Source organism: Gymnogyps californianus, chromosome 27 (genome assembly GCF_018139145.2).
Source record: "Gymnogyps californianus isolate 813 chromosome 27, ASM1813914v2, whole genome shotgun sequence".
NCBI classification, from domain to species: Eukaryota; Metazoa; Chordata; class Aves; order Accipitriformes; family Cathartidae; genus Gymnogyps; species Gymnogyps californianus.
This window is the reverse complement of record NC_059497.1, coordinates 4,558,005-4,578,040: the sequence shown is the minus strand read 5'-3', so window position 1 is coordinate 4,578,040 and position 20,036 is coordinate 4,558,005. Positions and strand designations below refer to the sequence as shown.

At 58.0% G+C, this 20,036-nt stretch overlaps 1 protein-coding gene across 1 annotated transcript in view; it reads left to right on the top strand.

Moving 5' to 3' along the window:
* GRM4 (glutamate metabotropic receptor 4) overlaps positions 1–20,036 on the top strand; it is a 51,390-nt gene that overhangs the window by 3,179 nt on the left and 28,175 nt on the right. The window contains exons 2-3 of the mRNA XM_050911254.1: positions 5,629–6,411; positions 15,331–15,547. Of these exons, the coding sequence (XP_050767211.1) occupies positions 5,893–6,411; positions 15,331–15,547 (736 nt within the window). The 5' untranslated portion in view covers positions 5,629–5,892. The remainder of the gene's footprint in view (positions 1–5,628; positions 6,412–15,330; positions 15,548–20,036) is intronic.

The following is a 20,036-nucleotide window of genomic DNA, read 5'->3' as shown; positions in this document are numbered from 1 at the left end:
CTAAGCGAAGTTCCCTGTAATCGCTTGCAAGTGGGGAAGAGGGAGTGTGTGCTAATTGGGATATTGTGCTGTGTGCCGGCTGGCCCTGCTTGCCGAAGGAATAGCAGGTGGGGAAAGAAATGGCCTTGATTTTCAAAAAGATGCTGGTGAGCTCACGGCAGCCAGCGCGGCAGAAGCCGGCACAGCCTTCCCAGTGCTGGGGCTGGGCTGGGGAGGTTTCCTTGGTGGTGGGCTGATGGGCGGTCGGCTCCTTGGCAGCCAGGGAGGGGGCGAGTGCTGGGTGCAGCCTTTTGGCCGCTTATTCCTGCATCACCGGCTCAGCCTTTTCCTGGCTTTAACAAGCCCCAATGCAACTGGGAGGACTCGGCGCAAAACCAGTGAGTGCCCTGGCTCTGAACTGGGAGCCAACAGGTCCTGCACAGTCAAAGGAGCCCGGTCCTGCTGCAGGCAGAGCTCTGCAGTCCATGGGAGTGGAGTCTGCTCGGAGAGGGGTGGGATGCTCGGGCTGCCCTGCGATAAGCCTTGACTGGGATCTGAATGACTTGCCTCTCGGCTTTGCCCACTGCCGGCGGTGATAAAGCCGCGGTGATTAGTGCTTAGCTGGCGCTTGGGTTGATGGCACATGAGACGTGAACTCGCCTGCCTGCAGCGGCATGGGCTCCATGAAGCTAATGGCAGTAAAATGACTTGGTTTTGACTGGGAGTCCTGCAGGGAGCAGAGCGAGGGAGAGAAATGGGCCATTTCCTTCCTTGTTTATTTATTTTCCCCCCGGGAAGGAGCTTTTTCATTGCTGCAAAATCCCTGCGTTGAGGGGCAGGTCTGGGGGGCTCCAGCAAAGAGCCCCCCTGTGCTGTGCAGCCATGATGGGCCAGGTCTTCTCTGGCGCTGGGGCTGGGGGTCAGGCTGGGAGACCGCTCTCTCAGGATCGGTCGGTGTGATTTGGGGGTCCCTCTGGGCTGTCTGTTCCCAGGGCTCCAGCAGCATCAGTCTGGGGAAGGGAAATTTTTGCAAACAAAACCTGTGTGATGTGTGCGGGGGGCTCCAGTTGCCTCTCCTGGAGGTGCACCAGCCCCGGAGAGCGACCGCGAGCGCTTGCCTTGGCTCCAAAGCCCTGGGGCGCAGATCCCTGCGGCGGGATGGGCTGCCCGGCTCCGGGGCCGTGTGTCCGGTGGCAGCCGGTGACGACGCAGCCGGGGATGCCTCCCGGCATCTGTGAGCACCTCTGGGCTCTGCGGACGTGGTGAGCCCGGATTGTGTCTTGCCGCAGCCCTGCGGGCACTGGTGCAGCCCCGGCCAGTGCGGTGCTTGCAGGGATGCATGGAAGGAGCTGTGGGAAGGAGCTGCAGAGGTGAAGCCCGGGATGGTCACTCCCTGCCTCTGGGACACGGTCCCTCCTCTGGGCACTGGAGATGGTTTTGCAGCAGGAGCTCTGCGTGGTGCAGGGGGATTTTTAATCAGCGTTTGATTTCTCCTGCCCAGCTGAGCCCTGGCCCATCCAGGGGCCTTCGTGGATGGCGATGCCAGTGCTGGCCAGTGGCTCGGTGGCACGGCCACCACTAGAGGGGGGCAGGATGCCACCATGCAGGACCGGCCCCGCGTCCTGGGGTGCTGGGGACCCGCAGGGCAGGGGCACAGCCCAGGAGCTGAGCGCTGCCCATGACCCCCTTGGTTCTTCCTGTCCCAGGGTGGCAGCAGCCCCAGCACCCAATTCTACAGCCCCGACCCTCGTTAGATCAATCTGGCTCAGGCCGGGCAATGACGTGTGCCCAGGGTCTGGAGATCCGCTCGGTTTGATTAGTCCTTGCATTACTTTCCAGATAGTGGATCCGGCTGTTGCATGACCGGAATGAGGGTGATGGAAAAGCTCGTTCCTCACCGACAATATGCTTGTGGGAAGTGGGAGGAAGCAGCATTGCTCCTTCCTTTGGTGCTGTGCTAAGTGCAATGCTGGGCGTTTATCCCACCCCACTTATTACCACTCTCGGGGGTGCGTACCTGCACCTGACTTGTTGCAAATCTGCAAATATTTCTTCCCCCGGAGCGGTGCTGCCCCTGCAGAGCTGTGCAGATGGGGCAGGAGGGCGGCTGCGTCCCCTCACTGCCCGTAGCGTGTGGGTAAGGCTGTTCCCCACTCCATGAGCACCTGCTGATAGGCAGGCATCTCCCTCCAGATGTGCATCTCCCTCCAGATGTGCGGGACTGGCCTTCCAGGGGAAGGGCTATTTTTGGGGAGGCGCAGGAGCCGGGCTCCCTGGGGATGCAGAGGCTGGTCCCACACCTTGGAGGAAGGATGGGTTTCCCTCCTTCTTGCCTTTGAGCTTTAAGGCCTGGGCTCCTGCCTGCTCGCCCAACCCCACATGCTGCCCACCCATCCGGGCAGCACCCCAGGGCTGGGCGCATCCCCGGTACGGGTGGGATCAAGATTTGGGCTGTGTGGGGAGCAGCGGCTTGTGTGCGGCCGTGGGGATGCTTGGGGCAGGTGGAGGGTGACGGGGGAAAGGGGATGCTCATCTCCTGCCCCTTCCCGACAAACGCTTAGGCTGTTTGCAGCTCATCGGGTAATTCAGGCTGCATCTGCCCTAATGATTCAGCGAGGGATTCAAACCAGCTCCCCGCTCCCCTCCCCATTATTTGCGCTTTCTTCTTGCCTGCCGTGATATTTTTACCTTCAGTTCGTTCAGATTATATGATCAAAGGAGGCACAAAGGGGAGAGAACAGAGAGGAAAAAGCTTAAAAGAAGAAAGGGAGAGGCTGTGGGCTCTGGGGCACTGCCAGCTCCACGGGAGCTGCCGTGGGCTCGGCGGATTTTCTTGGGAGCGGGTCCATGTGGTGACCCATCGCACCTTCTCCGACGGGCAGAAATGTTGCAGCTTCTGGGGTAGGATGCTAGAAACGACCTGATTTCAGCTGGCGTGGGGCTGCTGTGGTGTATGCGCATCCCTGGGTCTCCCCATCATCTGCCTCCTTGCCACGGGCAGAGCCTGACCCGCTTCCAGGCTGGAGCAGGCGCCGCTTTCCCCTGCCCCGCTCCCGCTGCCGATGCACGGGATGGTTCTTGCAAAGGAGATGGGATCATGCGGAGGGTTGATCCCTGTCCTTGATCCCCATCCGAGCGGGACCGTGCTCACGGGGGCTCTCTCGGCAGCGGGGCAGGCTAGGGCGGGTGGGTGTCGTGCCGCAGCATTCCCAAGCTCCTGCCTTTTGAAGTAAAGAGCTCGGCAGTGGGTAATTTTGGTTGCTTAAAAGCCCTGGCTGTCAGAAACGCTTTGGAGATGGGCCTTCAAGTGGCTCCGACGGGCAGGGATGTGCATAATTTATGGAGGTGAGTTGAGGCAAGGGCCCTCCTGGCTGGGGTGGCTGCGGAGCTGGGAACCTCCTCCGTGGTGTAAAGGGGCTCGACATGGCTGGCTCCGGCGGGCAGCACCCCTCGGGGCCGGCTGAGGATCCGGCCCAGCAGGTGTGGGCTTGGATGCTGGGCTCTGCGCTTGAGCTGAGATTAATTTAAGCTGTTTCTTTGGTCTCGCTGTTGTAGCCCGTCCTGCTTGGGGAATGCATTTGCCTGCTCGGCTGTCCTCTGCTTTTTGGTGCTTGCATTAATCATGCGCTGCCCTTGCAGCATCCATCAGCGGCTGCTTGGAGACAGCAGGGATGGGCTGCAAGGGAGAGCCTTCCCCCAGAGGGGAAACTGAGGCAGGGGGCTGTGCTGCTTGGGCAGGGGCAGCTCCGGGGCATGGGGAGGGGGACGAAGGGCTGTCCTGCAGCAATCTCAGAGCCAAGACTGTGGCAGCACCCTGTGCCCACTCGAGGGGCTCTGTAGTGAAAGCAAGAGAGGAGGTGAGGGCACAAGGGGTTGCGGGAGGCTGGTGAGAGAGCTGAGACCCCCCCGGGCTCCCCCCCAGCTGTGAGCAGGAGGCTCCTGCGAGGGTATGGGGCCGGGATGGAGGTGCTGGGGTGGGCTGAGCCCTCTGCCAGCTCCAGCGCTGGTTCTGGTGGAGCCAGCACCTCCGAGATACAGTGCTGGCACTGGTGCGCTGGGGCAGCGGGGCAAGGTGGCAGTTAGCAAGAGCGGGTGGGTTTTTTTCCACCTGGTGAAAGAACCAAGTCTCACCCCATGCTGTTGGATGGTTAATCAGGACCCGAGGGTGCCTCCTCGCCGTGCTGTGCTGCAGGGCAGGGCTGCTCTTCGATTCCTGCCTCTCAGGGGAGAGCCGCTGGCGATGCCGAAACGCTCCCCACAGCCGTGCTTGGTGCCGGGGCTGCCGATGCCCCGTGGCCCTCGGGGAGGCATTGGGATGCGGGTCGGGATGCAGCGTGTGTCCGTGGGCACAGCCTGCGGGCATTGCCCAGGCACCGCTCCCAGTGTCTTCACCACCAGTTTTGCCCCTAGTTCCCCATGGGACCATTCACTCCCTCCTTCCTCCCCCGTGGGCACCCAGCTCAGGGTCCGAGGGCCTTTGCAGCCCGATGCTTTCGGCACGCAGCTGACCATCCTTGCTGCTTTTAATTTGAGCGGACCCTTGGGTTGCTTGCCTGGGGCAGCCAGAAAGCCAAACTCCCCCCGCGGCTCGGGCGAGCCCTCGGTGCTGTCGATATCTGCTGCTGGAAGCTGTCGATAACGGATGCTTGCAAGGAAGCAGCTGCTGTTTCAGAAATCAGTGGCCTGAAGGAAGAGCAGCAGGAGCAGCAATGCTTAGGGTAGCGATTCAGATCCATAACACCGGGTTTTGGCAGTGCCTGGCCGTGTCGGCTCTCGCTTAAGACACAGATCAGCTCCCCGCCCGCTCGGTTTGCAGCGCGGCGCTCGAGACGTGGGGACTCGTGGCAGGCGATTGAAAAGCCCGTTGGGAAACAGCCCCCAGCTCCTTCGGCACCTCCTTGCTTGAGCTCGGTGGCACAGGGGATGGGGGACGGCTTGTGGCTCTGACCCCCCCCAGGGCGCGTGCCTGGCAGACCTCGGAGGAGGCTTGGGAAGATCTTCAGCCTCAGGCTGCTTTGCTGGGGACAGGAGCTTGCGTCTGGCAGGGCCATCGATGGGGACAAGGAAGGGGCAGGTGGGTTCAGCAGGGGATGCTCAGGAGAGGAGGGGACTCGCCACTCGATAGAGGGGCTGTTTAAAGAGCAGGTTTCTCCCCAGATCAGCTCAGGGTCTAAATCAAGCTCAGCTTTAAGGCGGCTCTTGGCTCCCGTGCCCGGCTGTGCCCTGGAGCAGGAGGGATGCTCTAGGGCAGGCAGGGACCAGGGCTGTGGGTGCATGTGGGGTTTGCCCTGCTCTGAGCACTGTCTTGGGGCCTGTCCCATCCTGGCAGCTCCCTGAAGAGGGGACAGGATGGAACGGGGTCCCAGGACCTCCCTCCAGCCCTGAGCTGGCCACCAACCCCGTCCTGCTCCTTGGGGCAGAGCGAGCCAGGGGCCTGTGCACCAGCCCCTCTGCACGGATGCAGTTTGGGCTGAGCCAAAGCTGCTGGCGTGAATCAAAAATCAAGTGAAATCCAAATCTATTTTTTGCAATAACCCCCAGTGCTAATTTCTGCCGGGCTCCCTGATGAAAGGCTCAGAATAGCAGGAGCATGAAAAGGACATCAGCTTAATTTTTTCTCTCCCTCCTGTCCCTCCTCTCCTTCTCAAGGGCTCCGGAGGAAGGACCAGAAGCTTTGCTTGGGCTCACATCTCCGCCACCACCTCTTCTTCCCGGCGTAGCCATGCAGACCCCGGTGCCCTCCTGCAGCCCGGCTGCCCGCTGCTCCCCCGGGGCTGGCATCACCGGTGGGAGCCACTGACGGTGCCGGGAGCGGGAGCCCACCGGGAGCCATGCTGCCCGCCCGCACCAGCCTCGCTCCCTGACCGCTGCCGGGTTTCGGGCTGCGAGCTCTGCCCCAGCACGGCTTTGGCGATGAGCGGGGGTTATTTTTGCATGGAGCGTCTCTCCTTCTGCCTCCTCCTGAGTGCCTGGAGCTGGGGGTGGGCGCCCGGGGGTGCCGCCAAGCCCAAAGGCCAGGGCTACCCGCACATGAACTCCATCCGCATCGACGGGGACATCACGCTCGGGGGGCTCTTCCCCGTGCATGGCCGGGGCGTGGAGGGCAAAGCCTGCGGGGAGCTGAAGAAGGAGAAGGGCATCCATCGCCTGGAGGCCATGCTCTTCGCCCTGGACCGCATCAACAACGACCCCGACCTGCTCCCCAACATCACCCTGGGCGCCCGCATCCTGGACACGTGCTCGCGGGACACGCACGCCCTGGAGCAGTCGCTGACCTTCGTGCAAGCCCTCATCGAGAAGGACAGCACCGAGGTGCGCTGCGTCAACGGCGGTCCCCCCATCATCACCAAGCCGGAGCGGGTGGTCGGCGTCATCGGCGCCTCGGGCAGCTCCGTCTCCATCATGGTGGCCAACATCCTGCGGCTCTTCAAGGTAGGGCTTGGCGAGGGTAAAAATAACCACTCAGCGAGACCGCCACGGGTGTTTTTGCAGTGTTTCTCCACGTGTGCCTCTTCCTCTGCAGCTGGGGGTAGGCAGGAGCCACTGTCTTTAAAACCCTTCTCCTGCCTCCCCCAGGTCCCCAGGGATCCCTTCCTCCATCCCCCTCCAGTGACGACACTTTTAGCAGGAGGATTTTTATCTCTTCTCCCCCGGCTTCGTGGCGAGGGGGGATGCTGATGCTCCTGGCGTCGGCGGGGCTGCGGGAGGGAGGTCGCCTTGCAGGGTATGGGTGGGGAGGTGGGCTGAGGATGGGTGTGGGGTGGGATAATTCGGGCTGGAAGGGACCGTGGGGGCCTAGCCCATGACCCGTGCCCACTGGGGCTGTCTCTGGGGTCAGACCGGTTTGCTCAGGGCTTGGTTGCGGTGGATCTTGAAAACCTCTGAGGCTGGAGAGGGTCCAGCCTCCCTGGGAGCTCCCTGAGGTTTTCTGGGGTGCAGCCCTCACCCTGCTCCCTGGCTGCTTACTTGAGGGGGCTTGGCTGGTCTGTGGGAGTTGTGTCACCCGGGGGGGGTGAGCCCAGGGGACCCTGGCCGTCCTGCTCAGCACTCTGGGTGTAAGATACCCTTTGCCATCATATAAGATACACCGGGCACCTCCCGCCTGTGGCTGTCACCTATAGACTAACACTGTCAACTTGCCTGCCTGCAAGCAGCTGATAGTTGGGAGCACTCCAATATGGACCCCCCTGACACCAGTTATGGGGGATGGCTTGATAAGGGGGTGTGGGTTATACCCCCCAAAATGTAAGGTCACACCTGAGCCGAACGGCTGGGGAGCCGCAGGGTCGCTGCGTTCACTGCTGGGATGGAGGCAGCTATCTGTGACAGGGGTGCAAGGACGGCTGTGACCGCTCTCTGCTCCAGCCCAGGGGACATCACCCAGGCTGGGGACACTTGTCCTGTGCTACCGGCCCGGGTGTGCAGGGGGGAAGAGGGTGCTCAGGGCAGGGGTGGGATGAGGGCTGGCTCTCCCTCCAGCTCTCCTCGCTGCCTGCGGCAGGCACGGAGTTTATAATTACTTTCCCCCTCACTGTGCCTTTATTTCTCCGCAGCAAAGTCCCTGGGCTAGAGAGTTTGAACAAGAGCCCCCTCCGCAGCAAATGGCAGGGAGAAATGTAAATAGTCCGCACACCCAGCAGCGGTGGGAGCCTTGTGCTGCCCCCGAAGCGGGGTCCCAGCTCTGCCTCCCTTCCCAGCACCCCAAAACCCCTCAGTTCTGCAGGGCTGATGCTGTTTTCCTTTTTTCTCTTTTCCCCCTCCTCTTCCTCCGCCAGCCCGGCCTGCTGAGAGCACCGGGTGCCCTCTTGGGAGGGCTGGAAGCTGTTAGTGAAGACGGAAAAAACAGATCGCTGATGGAGTTTGATTTTTTTTTTTTTTCTGGGTCCCTTTTTTTAAAACGTGTTAATGTTCCAGGCGATGAGTGAGAGGGCTATTCAATAATTAAAATAATATAAATTAGAGGGAGCGGGAGGAACTTAAAAGCTATTTGCCGAGACAAAAAAGATTGAATGCTTGCTTCGGAGAGGAGGAGGGAGGCAGGCAGGCAGCAGGAAAGGAGGCAGGAGAGTGACAGTCGGAGGAGTGGGGGGTACCTACATCCTTTCTAGGTTATTATTTTCTTTTTCTCCCCCTTCTCCTCCAATTTTAATCCTTGGGCAAAGCAGTTGTGACCTGTGCAGGAAGGATGTCACCGAGCTCAGATGCACCCATGCCCCAGCCTTGCAGCCGGGCACCGGTGCTGCTGGTGGCCCAGTGAGGGCATGCCTAGAGCCCTGCGTGTCCCCAGCAGCTCTACAATGCAGAGTTTACAATCTCAGCCCAACGTGACAGTGAGGAAATGCAAATCGGTGGAGAGGAAGGGAGAGGATGGAGACCTCAAAACCCCCGGGAGGGGAGGATGCAGGACGAGCTCAACCCTTCCTAGGCAGCAGCGAATCCCTGTGCGTGGGTGAGGGGATGTACATGCGGGTGGGTGCACTCCCCGGCGGTCCCCAGCACAGGGACATCATTCCTGTGGGACGTTGGGACTCACGTTCCTGCAGCGGCAGGGGCTCGGGGAGGCTCGGGAGGGCTCTTGCCCCCCCCCGCCCCACCATGACCTGAGAGCTGCTGCCGCTCTTTGTTATTCAAATAGTGGGTTTATGGCAGGGACATGCTTAAAATGAAAATAAGGCGACTTCCATTTCGTGCCGCTGCTGACCTTTAAGCGCGGGTGACTCCGCTCTGAGGTTCAGCAAAGCGTTTGCCTTCCAAGGCGCTGCTGCGCAGGCGGTTGCCTTTGCCCATTCCCTCGGGAATGACACTTGCCGGAGCTCTGGCTCCTGCCATGGCATCATAGCATGAGGCGAGTACTGCTGACGTCCCCCTCAGCGCCCGTGCCAGGAGCCCTCGGCATTCCCCCACCAAGGGGATGCTGGTGGAAAGTGCTGGGAGCTGAAACAGGGAGACCCGCTCCCGATGCTGGGGGAAGCACTGGGGATGCCTGCCCTGGATGGGGCTCGGTGTCCCCTCCCCGTGGGCAGCTGGGGGGGGCGGGGATAAGCGCGGGGGCATTTCAAGTGCCCTTTAAGGACTTCGATTTTTAAATCACTGAAGTGGTTCTCCGGGAGGGTTGTAGCACATCCAGCAAGCGGCACCGGCACAAAATCAATTAGAAAGTTCAACAAGGTGAGGAGCAAACAGCTTCCCCCCCTGCACGCCCCAGCGTCTGGGTGTGCGCTCACACCCCTGCGCCCATCCCACGCTCCCCTCCCGTGCACCTCTTGCTGCTCAACCCCTGCTCCCCTCCCCACAGCCCACCAGCCCTTCCCCACCGGCGGCGAGCCTTGCCCCTCCCTGCCAGGGGTTTTGTCACTCCCGTGCTACATAAATAAATAACGTGTCCTTCATTAGATGCCACTGCCTAATTAAAGCTGTACATCAGTGGAACAACTTGCAGATGCGGCATCCTCTGTCCAAGCCAGTTTCATCACTCCTTGTAGCGCTGCCTGCAGAAAAATCTTCCCCCAAATCCCCGGTCTCGGCTCCTTGCGATAGCATCTCTCTGGCGTCACTGCGAGAGCTTTCTGGCATGCTCCAGCTCCTTCCCACCCCTTTCTGCTAGCTTTCCAGCCCCAGCTCTACCCACTTTCTCCTGAACCACCACGGCGATGATGGTGTAAAAGGAACCAGGTGCAAATGTGATCCCTGAAAAGCTGCGTCAGGGTCTGGGGTGCATTTTTCAACCCCATCCAGAAAGAGCTGGGATGTGATGAAGCTCAAGTGCTCAGCCGGGGTGAGGAGCATCCCTGGTGAGAGGATGGACTCGACATGTGCCGGACACTTTGAGGCGCTTGTTTTCTTCGTGGCAGCGAGTGCAGCAGCTCTTTTTAGCGCAGGGGTGTTGTACAGCAAGAATAATTCACCTAACGGAGGACGATGCCCGTCGTGTGTGCGGCGGGAGCAGGGGGTGCTCAGCACCTGCAGGCACGCGAGGTTTTGCTGCCTGGGGCCGGGTTGCTGCAGCCGGCGGGGATGTGTGTGTGTGTGTGTGTGTGTGTGTGCAAAGCTGGATCAGGCCCCCGGTGCTGAGCCCCCCAGGCTTGTGTCTGCTCCCCACCATGGTGGATACCCCGAGGCTTTGGGGGCGATGGGACGGGAGGGATGCTGCATTCGGGACCACGCTTCCCCACTTAGTGGGTAAATAACCTTCATGAAGCCAGGAAGGTGGAAATCGGCCGGGGGACGCTCTGATTAATCACCCGCTCCTGCCACTTCATTTCCTTGTTCTTCACTGGGTTTATTAAAACAAATTGCAGCTGCCTGGCTCCCCCGGGCTGCCCCAGGCTCCGCAGCCCCCGGCCACGGTGGCTCCACTCTCGGTCCCTGGGTATGGCATGGCTCGGTGAGGAGGAGCGGGAGGCTGAAGGCAGGGGGGATGGCAGGTCCGGCGAGGAGCATGCTGAAGGGCAGCATCTGTGGCTCTCTGCACCCCTGTGCTTTGCTCTCGGCTGGCATGGGAGCTGGTTTTTTGGAAAAAGGGATGCAGCCACCCTCTGGCAGCACCAGGGTTTTCTGCTGGAGCTGCCTCCCCAGTGCGGGAAGCCGGGTCCACGGGCAATTAAGAAGAAGTTTTCTTTCTCATTACTGGTTTTACATCTGCGCCGGCACCCCCGGACGAGCTGTCTCCGTTCAGTGTAAGCCTGTGCCAGGGCTGGCCGGGAGATCCGCCCGCAGCTGCCGCGCTTCCCGGTGCTTTATTTCTTGACAAGAGCCAGATTTATTGAAGGGGACCGAGCAGCCTGTGTCTGGCTGGCGTCAGCCCCAGCGTCAGAGCTGCCTGATATACACACTCAGTTTAAGAGGTCATGGTAAAGGAGCGGGCAGGTCGGGGAATCCGTTGCTCCCTGCCCCAAGCTGTGTCCCCTCGAGCACGGCTGTTGTGTGTCACCCCGGAGCGGCTGCCTTTCGGTGGCACCGGAGCTGGGAAACAGAGGAATTTGTTATCGGTTCCGTGTCGTGTCAGTGCATCGCAATCCCCGAGCGATTTGCCTGCCCTGTGCAGTAGGAGCAGTTCCCCCCATTTTCAGCTGGGGAAACTAAGGCACGGAGAGCTTGTAAGCAGCCCAGGGTCTGCGGGGTGTGGGATCTTTATCACTCTCCGAGGAGATGCCGAGGGCTGGATCCTGTCTTGGCACTGGGCCTGATCCTGCGGGACAGGGGCTGCAGCTCACTCTGTTCCAATGACAAGGTCTGACCATCCCCGCTCAGCCTCCTCGCTCCTCCAGCCCCTGCGGTGCTTTACGCTCTCCCTAATTAAAAGCTGCCATCCAAATGGCTCGATGATGGAAATTCTAATTAAATCAATTCCATCTTGTCGGTGAACCAGAGGTTTGCATAAGATATGCATGAAATTAATAATTATGGTTAGGGAATTAGCTGCTCCTGACCCCGTTTCTGGCGGGGGGGGGGCCGGTGCCAGGAGCAGCGGGGCCGGTGCAGGAGCCCCTTCTCACGGGGATGCTCCCGACCGGTGTGCGTGGCTCTGGCTGTGCAATGACCCGTTCGTTTTTGAGCTCCTTCCCTCCTGGCTGCTCCGACTGATGTTCAGATTGATGGTTTAAGCCTCAGCTGGGGCCACGCTGAAATCCCCACCTTTGCCTAATTCTCCCCAATCTGGTGGGATTCTATCCGGCGCCGGTAGAGAAAACGCTGCACCAGCTCGTAAGCTGGTGTTAATGAAATGGGTACGAAATCCAGGTGCTTTTGCAGTGTGTTTGAGGTCGATCCCACCAGTCCGTTGTCCCAGGGGGCTGGGGGAGCAGGATGACACCCCCAACCCTGGCTTCTGCCTGCCCTCTTACCCTGAGGGACATTTCTCCAGGTTGGGGGTGCTTCTGGATGATGCTGACTCTGGTTTTTGGTTCAAAAAAAGGGAGGAAGGAGGTTTTACCCCCTGCCCTGGGGTTACTGCCCACTCTTGATGGGACAAGGGAGCCTTGGGGTGCAGGAGAGCTGGTCCCACTGATTTCCCCACCACCACTGTGGTATTTATCCCAGGCTGGAGATGAGCTGGGCAAGGTACCGCCGGTGCCCAAATATGCAGCTGAGATAACGTTTCCATCTCCCCCTCCCCACCACATCCTTCTTCTTTCTAAGAACCTTGAATTCCCTGCCTGCATTTTGCTTTTATGGACCTAAAAGGACTTTTGTCTTTTATCTGAGAAAATAGCTGGTGCCAGGAGTTGGACTATTGTAGATCAGGAGATCAAAAAGGCAGAGGGGGAAAATGGCAGAAGTAGTCTATGAAACGGTCATTTGGGAACTGGTGTTTTATTTTCACTTCCATCCAAGGTAGAGGAGTGACAGAGAAAAGCTCTTTCCTTTTGTTTATTAAAACACAGCTTCCAGTTCATAGCCTGTAGATCAACAGGTATTTTCTAGGCTTCATTTTCCAGCAGGGGTTCGAGCAGGATGGGCAGCCCGGGGATTAAACCCAGACGTGCCCGGCCATCTGAGCTTGGATGGGATGCGCGGTGGCACGAGGGAATAGCTGGGAAGTCTCCATCACCAGCGCCCTGCTGAGGAGGCAAAGATGTGTTTAAACTAAACCATTTTGCAGAGAAAAAATAGTTGGGAAAGGATGCTCTGGAAAGGCAGGGTTGCATCCCTGCCCCAAACCTCCTTTGACGTGGGCACCGCTGCTTTCCACGTCCACTTGCCCTCGTCGCATGGGCGTGCTACATGCATCGCCTCCACCCCAAGCCCCCGTGTCCATCCTTTGGCCAGCACCGCTGCAGGCAAGGCAGGGAGCAGGCAAGGCAGGGAGGAGGCAAGGAGAGCAGGCGCGGAGCAGGCCCCCCCCCCATTCCCTCCCCAGGATGAATGATTGCCAGACGAGCGCCTCGCCTGCTGAGCAGAATTTTAATGGAGTCTCATGCACCGGCTCCTGGTCACAGATACCCAACGAGCAGATCACAGCCCCTCGGAAAGGAGCACAAAGATTGTCACAGAGAGTAATCCTATTCGTGCCTTGATAAAGATTCGTTCCTTTCCCTCTCCCACTCCTTCTCCATCTCTCCCTTTTTTCTTCTTATATTTTGCAGGTAGGTAGAAGGGTGGCTGCTCCTTTCCAGGGGCCTTTTAGCATTCAGGTGGAGTCGTGGGTTTAGAACACCAGTATTGCATTTAATAGAGAGAGAGAGAGAGGGGGGAGTGGAAGAGGGGAAAATAACAGAGAAACAAAGGAGAAACTGTGAGATGCAGCCTGGGAGCAGAGCGGAGCAGGATGGAGTGGGTCATGGGGGCCAAGAGGGTTGGAGACCCGGGAGGGTCTGCGGGGTAGCGCCGGTGCAAGTCTCCCCATCCTTGGGATGCTGTTACCCAGCCAGGCTCCCAGCAAGGTGGCTTGATCTTATAACACAAACTAGGATTCCCACAGACCCCAAACCTCTCCCCATCCCCTCCGAGCCCACGCACGTGTCTCTGCTGCTGGGAATTGGCTAATTGCTTAATGGGGAGTGGTGATGGGTGAGGCCGAAGGCAGCCTGACCTGATTTGGGGATCCAGCACGACCCAGGTGCCTGCTGAGCCCGGAGGATTACCGGGCTCCATTGCAGTTCCCTGTGGCTCCAGCAGCTTTTGTGCTCCTGCAAGCTGCAATTACTGAATTATTCCTAAATGGATTAGAGGGAGCAGGAGAGGGGGAAAGTCCTCTAAGAGCTGGGGATTGCTGCTCTGCACCCACTTGCCCCCGAGGCATGGGGTGGTTTGGGATCAGCGATGCCCTGGGCTATTCCTTCTCTGTTTGCTCTGTCCTGGCAGTAAAGCAGCATCTGCGGGAAGGCGAGAGGGCAGCAGGCGACCGGACCCTTCCCCAGGCTGTGCCGGCTCCAGGTAGGGCTGTCGCTGTCTCTGCAGCCCTGTAGCCACGGTGAGGCTGTACTGTGGCAGCTGGCTGAGCTCCGGCCCCTGCGATTATATCGCTGCTGAATTGAAAACCTTGCCCAGGCTTCGGGCAGGGCTCTGCCAGCCCTTGCACTGTGCCAGGGAGGTGTTGGGCTGCACCCAGGAGAGGTGTGTGGTACCTGCCTGGGTGTGGGACGAGGGGACGACGGATGGGGCTGTCCGGGTATTCGGTGCGTCTTTGGTAGGGAGCTTCATGCTAGTGGGGAGAACTTGGGCTTGATAATTTAATAAGCCTTTTCCATCTTTAAGATAAATTAACATCTGTGGTGTATTTTAGAGATGTAAAGTGCTGTGTAAGTGTTAAGCATCGCATGATCCTCCGGTGCTAAATCATTCTAATGTACTGTGCGAGGTGCTGCAGCTCTGGTTAATTTAAAGGGCTTATTTATGGCTTGGGTGGACAGGACATGGCGGGGTGGGGTTGGATCTGTCCTTCCTGGGGCAGGAAGCCAAAGAGAGACCTTAGCAGTGCTGTCTGGGGCAGGAGCAAGGTTTTCTCTTGCCTTCTCCCATGCCAGGCACTTCTGATGCTCGGGAAACCTTTCTGGGGTCCTGCAGGGTGTCCCTGAGCTTCAGGTGGTCCCCGAGCCCCAACATCTCCAGGGGCTGGGCCAGCCTACATGGCCAAGGCTTGGTACCTGCTTTCCCCAGATGGTGCTGGTCCCCTTTGCCCAGGCAGCACCCAGACGCACCCACAGCTCTTGTTCTGGCCAGCACCCGGGGAGCACAGAGGGGAGATCAAAGTAGGCAGGCAGGCGTGTTACATGCAGAAATGAAAGCTTGGGATGCTCTAACCTCTCCCTGCAAAGCTCAGGGCTGCCCGGCTCCGGGCAGGGAGCCGTCTGGACCTCGAAGGGACTTACTGGTGGCTGCTCTGTCCTGGGGCTGGGTTCTGTTCTTCCTCAGGAGATCCCGGAGTCCTTCTGACAAGCTGGGCTCTGCCCAGCCAGGCACTTCTGTGGGCAGAACTGTAAAGCAGCAGCTCTGGGCTTTCTGATGGTTTTATTTTCCCCCTTTGCAGACATGGGTGTGTGTGGGTTTAGACTGGTCTGGAGGGTGCAGAGGAGATGTGTGTCCTGGCATGGGTTGGGGTGGTTTTGTGTCTCCCGTACCCAATTATGGATGGAAATCACCAGATCAAAGCCTTTGGGTTGCCACCAAGACCCAGTAGAGCTGATCACCCTCCGCTTTGTGGTATCCCCTCCATGAGTTGCTGTTCCTGGGTGCTGTGGAGCATCCCACGTCTGTCTGGTGGCAATGTGCTCCCACCTGACCCATAGTCTTCCTTGATTTCCACCTCCCTCTCCTCCAGAGCAGGGCTTTGGGAGCATGGGCAAGGTGAGGGCATCGCAGTGGGGTGGAAATCACCTCTTTCTCCTGACGCTTTGTCTTTTTCCATCCCAGATCCCCCAGATCAGCTATGCCTCCACCGCGCCGGACCTGAGCGACAACAGCCGCTACGACTTCTTCTCCCGCGTTGTCCCATCCGACACCTACCAGGCCCAAGCCATGGTGGACATCGTCAAAGCCCTCAAGTGGAACTATGTCTCCACCTTGGCCTCCGAGGGCAGCTACGGTGAAAGCGGCGTGGAGGCCTTCATCCAGAAGTCCAGGGAGGATGGTGAGTGGGTTTCTCCTGGGATGGGAGCTCGACGTGGGCTTTGGAGCAGCTGGGGCTGGAGGAGAAAAGGCAATGGATGGGAATGGAGGGATGCGTCTGGCTGGGCTTCTTGGCCGGAGCTGGGATGTGGTTGCGGTGCATGAGCAGGGTTAGATGGCATGGTTTGGGGGACAATCCCAGGGCAGTGCGGGTTTTGGGGCTGCACTGCTGATTGCAAGGACAACGTGGTGTCCAGCAAGGATCCAAGCTCTCCAGCAAGGATCGGGACCAGCAACCGCAAGCTGCCTCCGCTCTGCAGGGCAGGCTGCTTTATTGCTGCCGGCTCCTTTTGGAAAGCATCTTGAGATCCCATTCCCTGCTCACCAGGAGACCTCAGATCTGCCAAGCTGGTCTAACCCCCTCCCTCTGTGGCTGAGGCGCATTCCAGAAGAAAAGACTTTTACAAATACTCCCAGGTTTTAACAGAAAATAAAGTTGGCACCAACGCGTGCTTCGCCCAATTCTAGTGGAATTATCCCCAAGGGCAGGTGCTTTAACTTGTCTATAGGCTTTGGACAGGCGGAAAGTCCGTGCTCAGCAAAACTCTTTGGGAGGATTTGTCTGGAGCCAGAAAGCGTTTTGCTGACGGGAGCGCTGGGATGCTTAGGGGGGATTAGCAGCCTCGGGAGCGGTGGAGAGGAGCTCGTGGGTACCCGCTGGTGGCCGAGCATCAACCCTGGACTGGCTGCGATGGGCGAGGACCCCGGGTGTTGCTGTTGTGGGTGCTATTATCATGAAGCCAGAGCCACCCTGAGACCCCACGGAGGGACCGGCACAGCACCAGGGTCCCTCCTGGCTCTGGCATCGCTTCGCCTCCGCAGCATCACGTGCACAGGGCGAGACGGGAGCTAAAGAGTGTTTTCCGAGGCAGTTAAAACCCTGCAGCGCACAGGCTGCTGCCTATTACTGGCTTAACTGTATCTGAATGGCACATTAAGTTCTGGCAAAATCGGTGGGACACCAGCCTATCTGGAGCTAGTCAAACTGTGTTATGGCCTTATAAATGGATAAAGGGAATAAAAACTTCTAGGTGACGAGCTCCTAATCAAAGCCCTATAAATAGGAACAGCGTTAATTCTGTCTCGCGCGCGCGCCCTGGCACGGGGAACTGGCTGTGCTTTTAATATGCAGAGAAACCCATCTGGGGATTCAACCTGGAAACTGCTCTTCAGGATTTTAACTTGAAAAGCAGAATATTTTCACGGGGCTGCGGTTTTGCAAGGAGGAGTGCGTGGGGATGCTTCGGAGCAGGCGGGTGTGATGTTTGTTGTACGGCTGGGCGCGGGGCGTGCTGCCTGCGTGCCCCGTGATGGGGATGCGGGTGTGAGCGGTGCTGGGGTGCCTGCGCTGAGCTGGGGTTGTGTCTGCACGCAGCCGGGTGTGATGGCGAGTTGCTGCAGGGGGTACACGGGGCTGCAGATGGGAAGGTGCCGTCGGGCATGTGTGGTGCCCGGCAGGTCTGGGGGAGCTGGATGGGGTGCCTCGTGGGATGGGGTGCTCCATGGAAGGGCTGCAGGGCTGCGAGCAAAGGGCTGCGTTTATGGCTCTGTGAACAGCTTCGACGCTAGCCCAACCGGGGTTTGTAAATGCTAACAGCAGCCCCATCTGGCTAGTGAGGATAATGAGATTCTCATCTGACTACAGGAGGAATAAGGGAAAGCAGCATTTTGGGGGAGGGGGGACGGGATGGGATATTTTGCATTATCGTAAGCATTTTTCCACCCAAAAAGGAGAGTTTCCCTGCCCACCTTGGGCTGTCACGTCCTGCCCCGCAGGGTGCCCAGGGCAGGGCTGATGGGGCCGCTGGGTGACACGGGGAGGTGACAGCAATACTGGGTTAAACAGCTTCATTAGCCCATGCCTGGCCCTGTTGTGCACTTATCCTGCAGCAAGCATGGCCAGAGGATGCTCTGCGGCCCCGACCACGGCCGCTGCTCCCCTGGGGGTCCGGGTGCCAGGCTGCACGTGGCCGGGAGGAGTGGGTTGATGCACAGGCACGATTCAAACCCATGCTCCTCCTCCATTAAGCACCAGTAAGGAGCAGTTGTCGTGACTAGTGGTCCCACTGCAGCATGAGCACTTCTTCTTTGAGATACCTGTGGTTACCGCAAATTCTTATAACCAGATGGTTAATGATACGACAGCGTAATTGCAGAGTAAACGAGTGTACATGGAGTCGAAATGCACGCGTATTAATCCGGGGCTGAGGCAGTCCTGTAATTTGTGTATCCACATAACCCAACGATTATGTGCATTAGTGATAATTTAGTTATCAAAAAGCATAATTTCACTGTAATTGCAGTATAACAGCGGCGTAAGTGCAGCCCGTGCGTTATCAGCAGTAACGCCGCTTCCCTGCTTGCGCTGCAGGAATACGTTTATTTATAAGAGCCATCATATATCAGCTCGAGCACGGGGCCCCGGGGAAGCAGCTCTCGCTTGGGTGCCTGGGTGGGCTGCGAGCTGCTCCCTAAAGCATCTCCCCTGGGAGAGAGCGCTGGGGGTCGGCCTCACTGCTTTGCCCATGGAAGATAGCTCCACAGCCATGAATAATGGTGAGGTTGGACCAAGAACATGCTTTTTCTTTTTCTTTTTTTTTTTTTTCTTTCTTTATTTTTTTGTATTTGAAAATCCCCCAGCCTTGCCCCCTGTGGTGGCAACTGCAAGGCTGGAGGGAGAGCCGGGCTGTGCCTGCTTCACATTTCTGTCTTCCCCCATAAAAACAGCTCTGCTGACACCAAATACCTTTACACCAGCGCAGAGCCACTGGGAATGGGTGAAGGATCCGTCCCCTCTTTTATAGCCTGTTTGTATATGCCTGGCTCTCATTTGCACTTCTCCGGCAGCATAAAGGCTCCTGCGATTTATTGCTGCTCCAAGGTGCCTCCAGCCTGTCAAAGTGATGTAAAAGGGCTATCGGTTGACTGAGGATCTGGCCTCTGCCGAGGGCTTGCCAGCAGTTTGTCAAGCGGTGGAGTTTACCCGTGCGGGGGTATTTATGATTTATGCTGGGGGAAAGAGCCAGCCCCTGCCCTGCGGGATGGAGAGCGGCAGGGGCAGCGCTGGCTCTGCCCGGGGGGTTTCTCACCTGACCCCGGGATCAGGGTGAGCATCTCCCCGCTCTCCTCCCGAACAGCGCTCCGCTTCATTTTTCATGCCAAGCCTGAGTCTTCAGAGTCGGTTTTTATTTCTATCAGGCAATAATGCTCATTGCTGTAGTTAGCAGTTAGCATTCAAGCTGTTTGCTTTCTGATGCATTATCAACTTGACCTTCAGTTTCAATTTTTAGCAAAGCCTCACGTTAAAGCCTTTGCCGTCGCAATGGAAAGCATTTCTGCTCAAGGCACAAACCGACCCCCTCCGCTGGCGGGGGGAGAAGAAACTCGCCCTGGGGACAGGTTATTCTTGCAGCCGGGGCTGGCCCTGGGCTACCGAGACAGGCTGACCTGGGTGGGCCATTATATCTTATATATTGCAATTACTCTGGCAATTATGCTGGCCCTGGCGATTGCTGGTGATTGTACCGGTAGCCAGAGAGTCCTTATTCACTAGAGTGATGTTTTTTTGGGTGCTAGCATTGCAGAGATGTTACGTCTGCAAAGGATGAATTTTCTTTGGCCATTTTTAAGTGTTTTAAGTGCTCCCCCAAAGCATCCTGCAAAGGCAGTTGGTGTCAGCTGTATTTACATTTGGCACCAAGGTGCAAGGCAGGGCCAGCATCGGGGTGTCCCCAGTGTCCCCATCTCCAGCCCCTCTTGTGCAGCATCTCCCCCTGACCCTGATCCGTGGCATTGTTTCAGTGGACAGACAGACCCGTCTGCAGCCCTTTGGCTCTGTGTGCATTGACATCTCTGCTGTCGCCGAGCTCTTGGAGATGAAGTATTAGATTTATGTTTATGTAATTTAGCTGGTGAGCACGGCATGTTATGCCATGCGTCGTAATGTGCAGCGCTCGGTTTTGTGAAGAGGGTAATATTTCCAGCCAAACGCAAGACTCCTTAGTCATGTGTCTGGATCAATTTTACACTGTCATTTCCCCCCTCTATTGTTTTATCCTTCACTGAGTTTTCTGTATTTTTAGTTAAGAGGCTGATATATATTTGTGATGCATTTGTTCATCCCCATGTGACATTCATGGTTGTCTCTTTCTGGTTTTAGCTGGGTTCGTTACTTTTGGTTGATACATCAGGATGTCACCCCCCAAAAAACCGCTCCCAAGTCTTAAGGTATAAGCAAGCATCAAGCACCACTTTACGATGGATTTGTATATGCAATCCCAGAGGTTGCTAATCCTTGTTATTCGCTGGCCCTGGGGAGTGCCCAGTTCTGGGTCCCATGGGACAGCTGGGATGGCCGGGAGGATGATGCTGGTGGGTACCTGCCCTGGGTACCTGCCCCTGGAGTTTCCCCCCGCCCCAGCAAAGCGTGCAGGAGTTCAAGCAAGTGACCT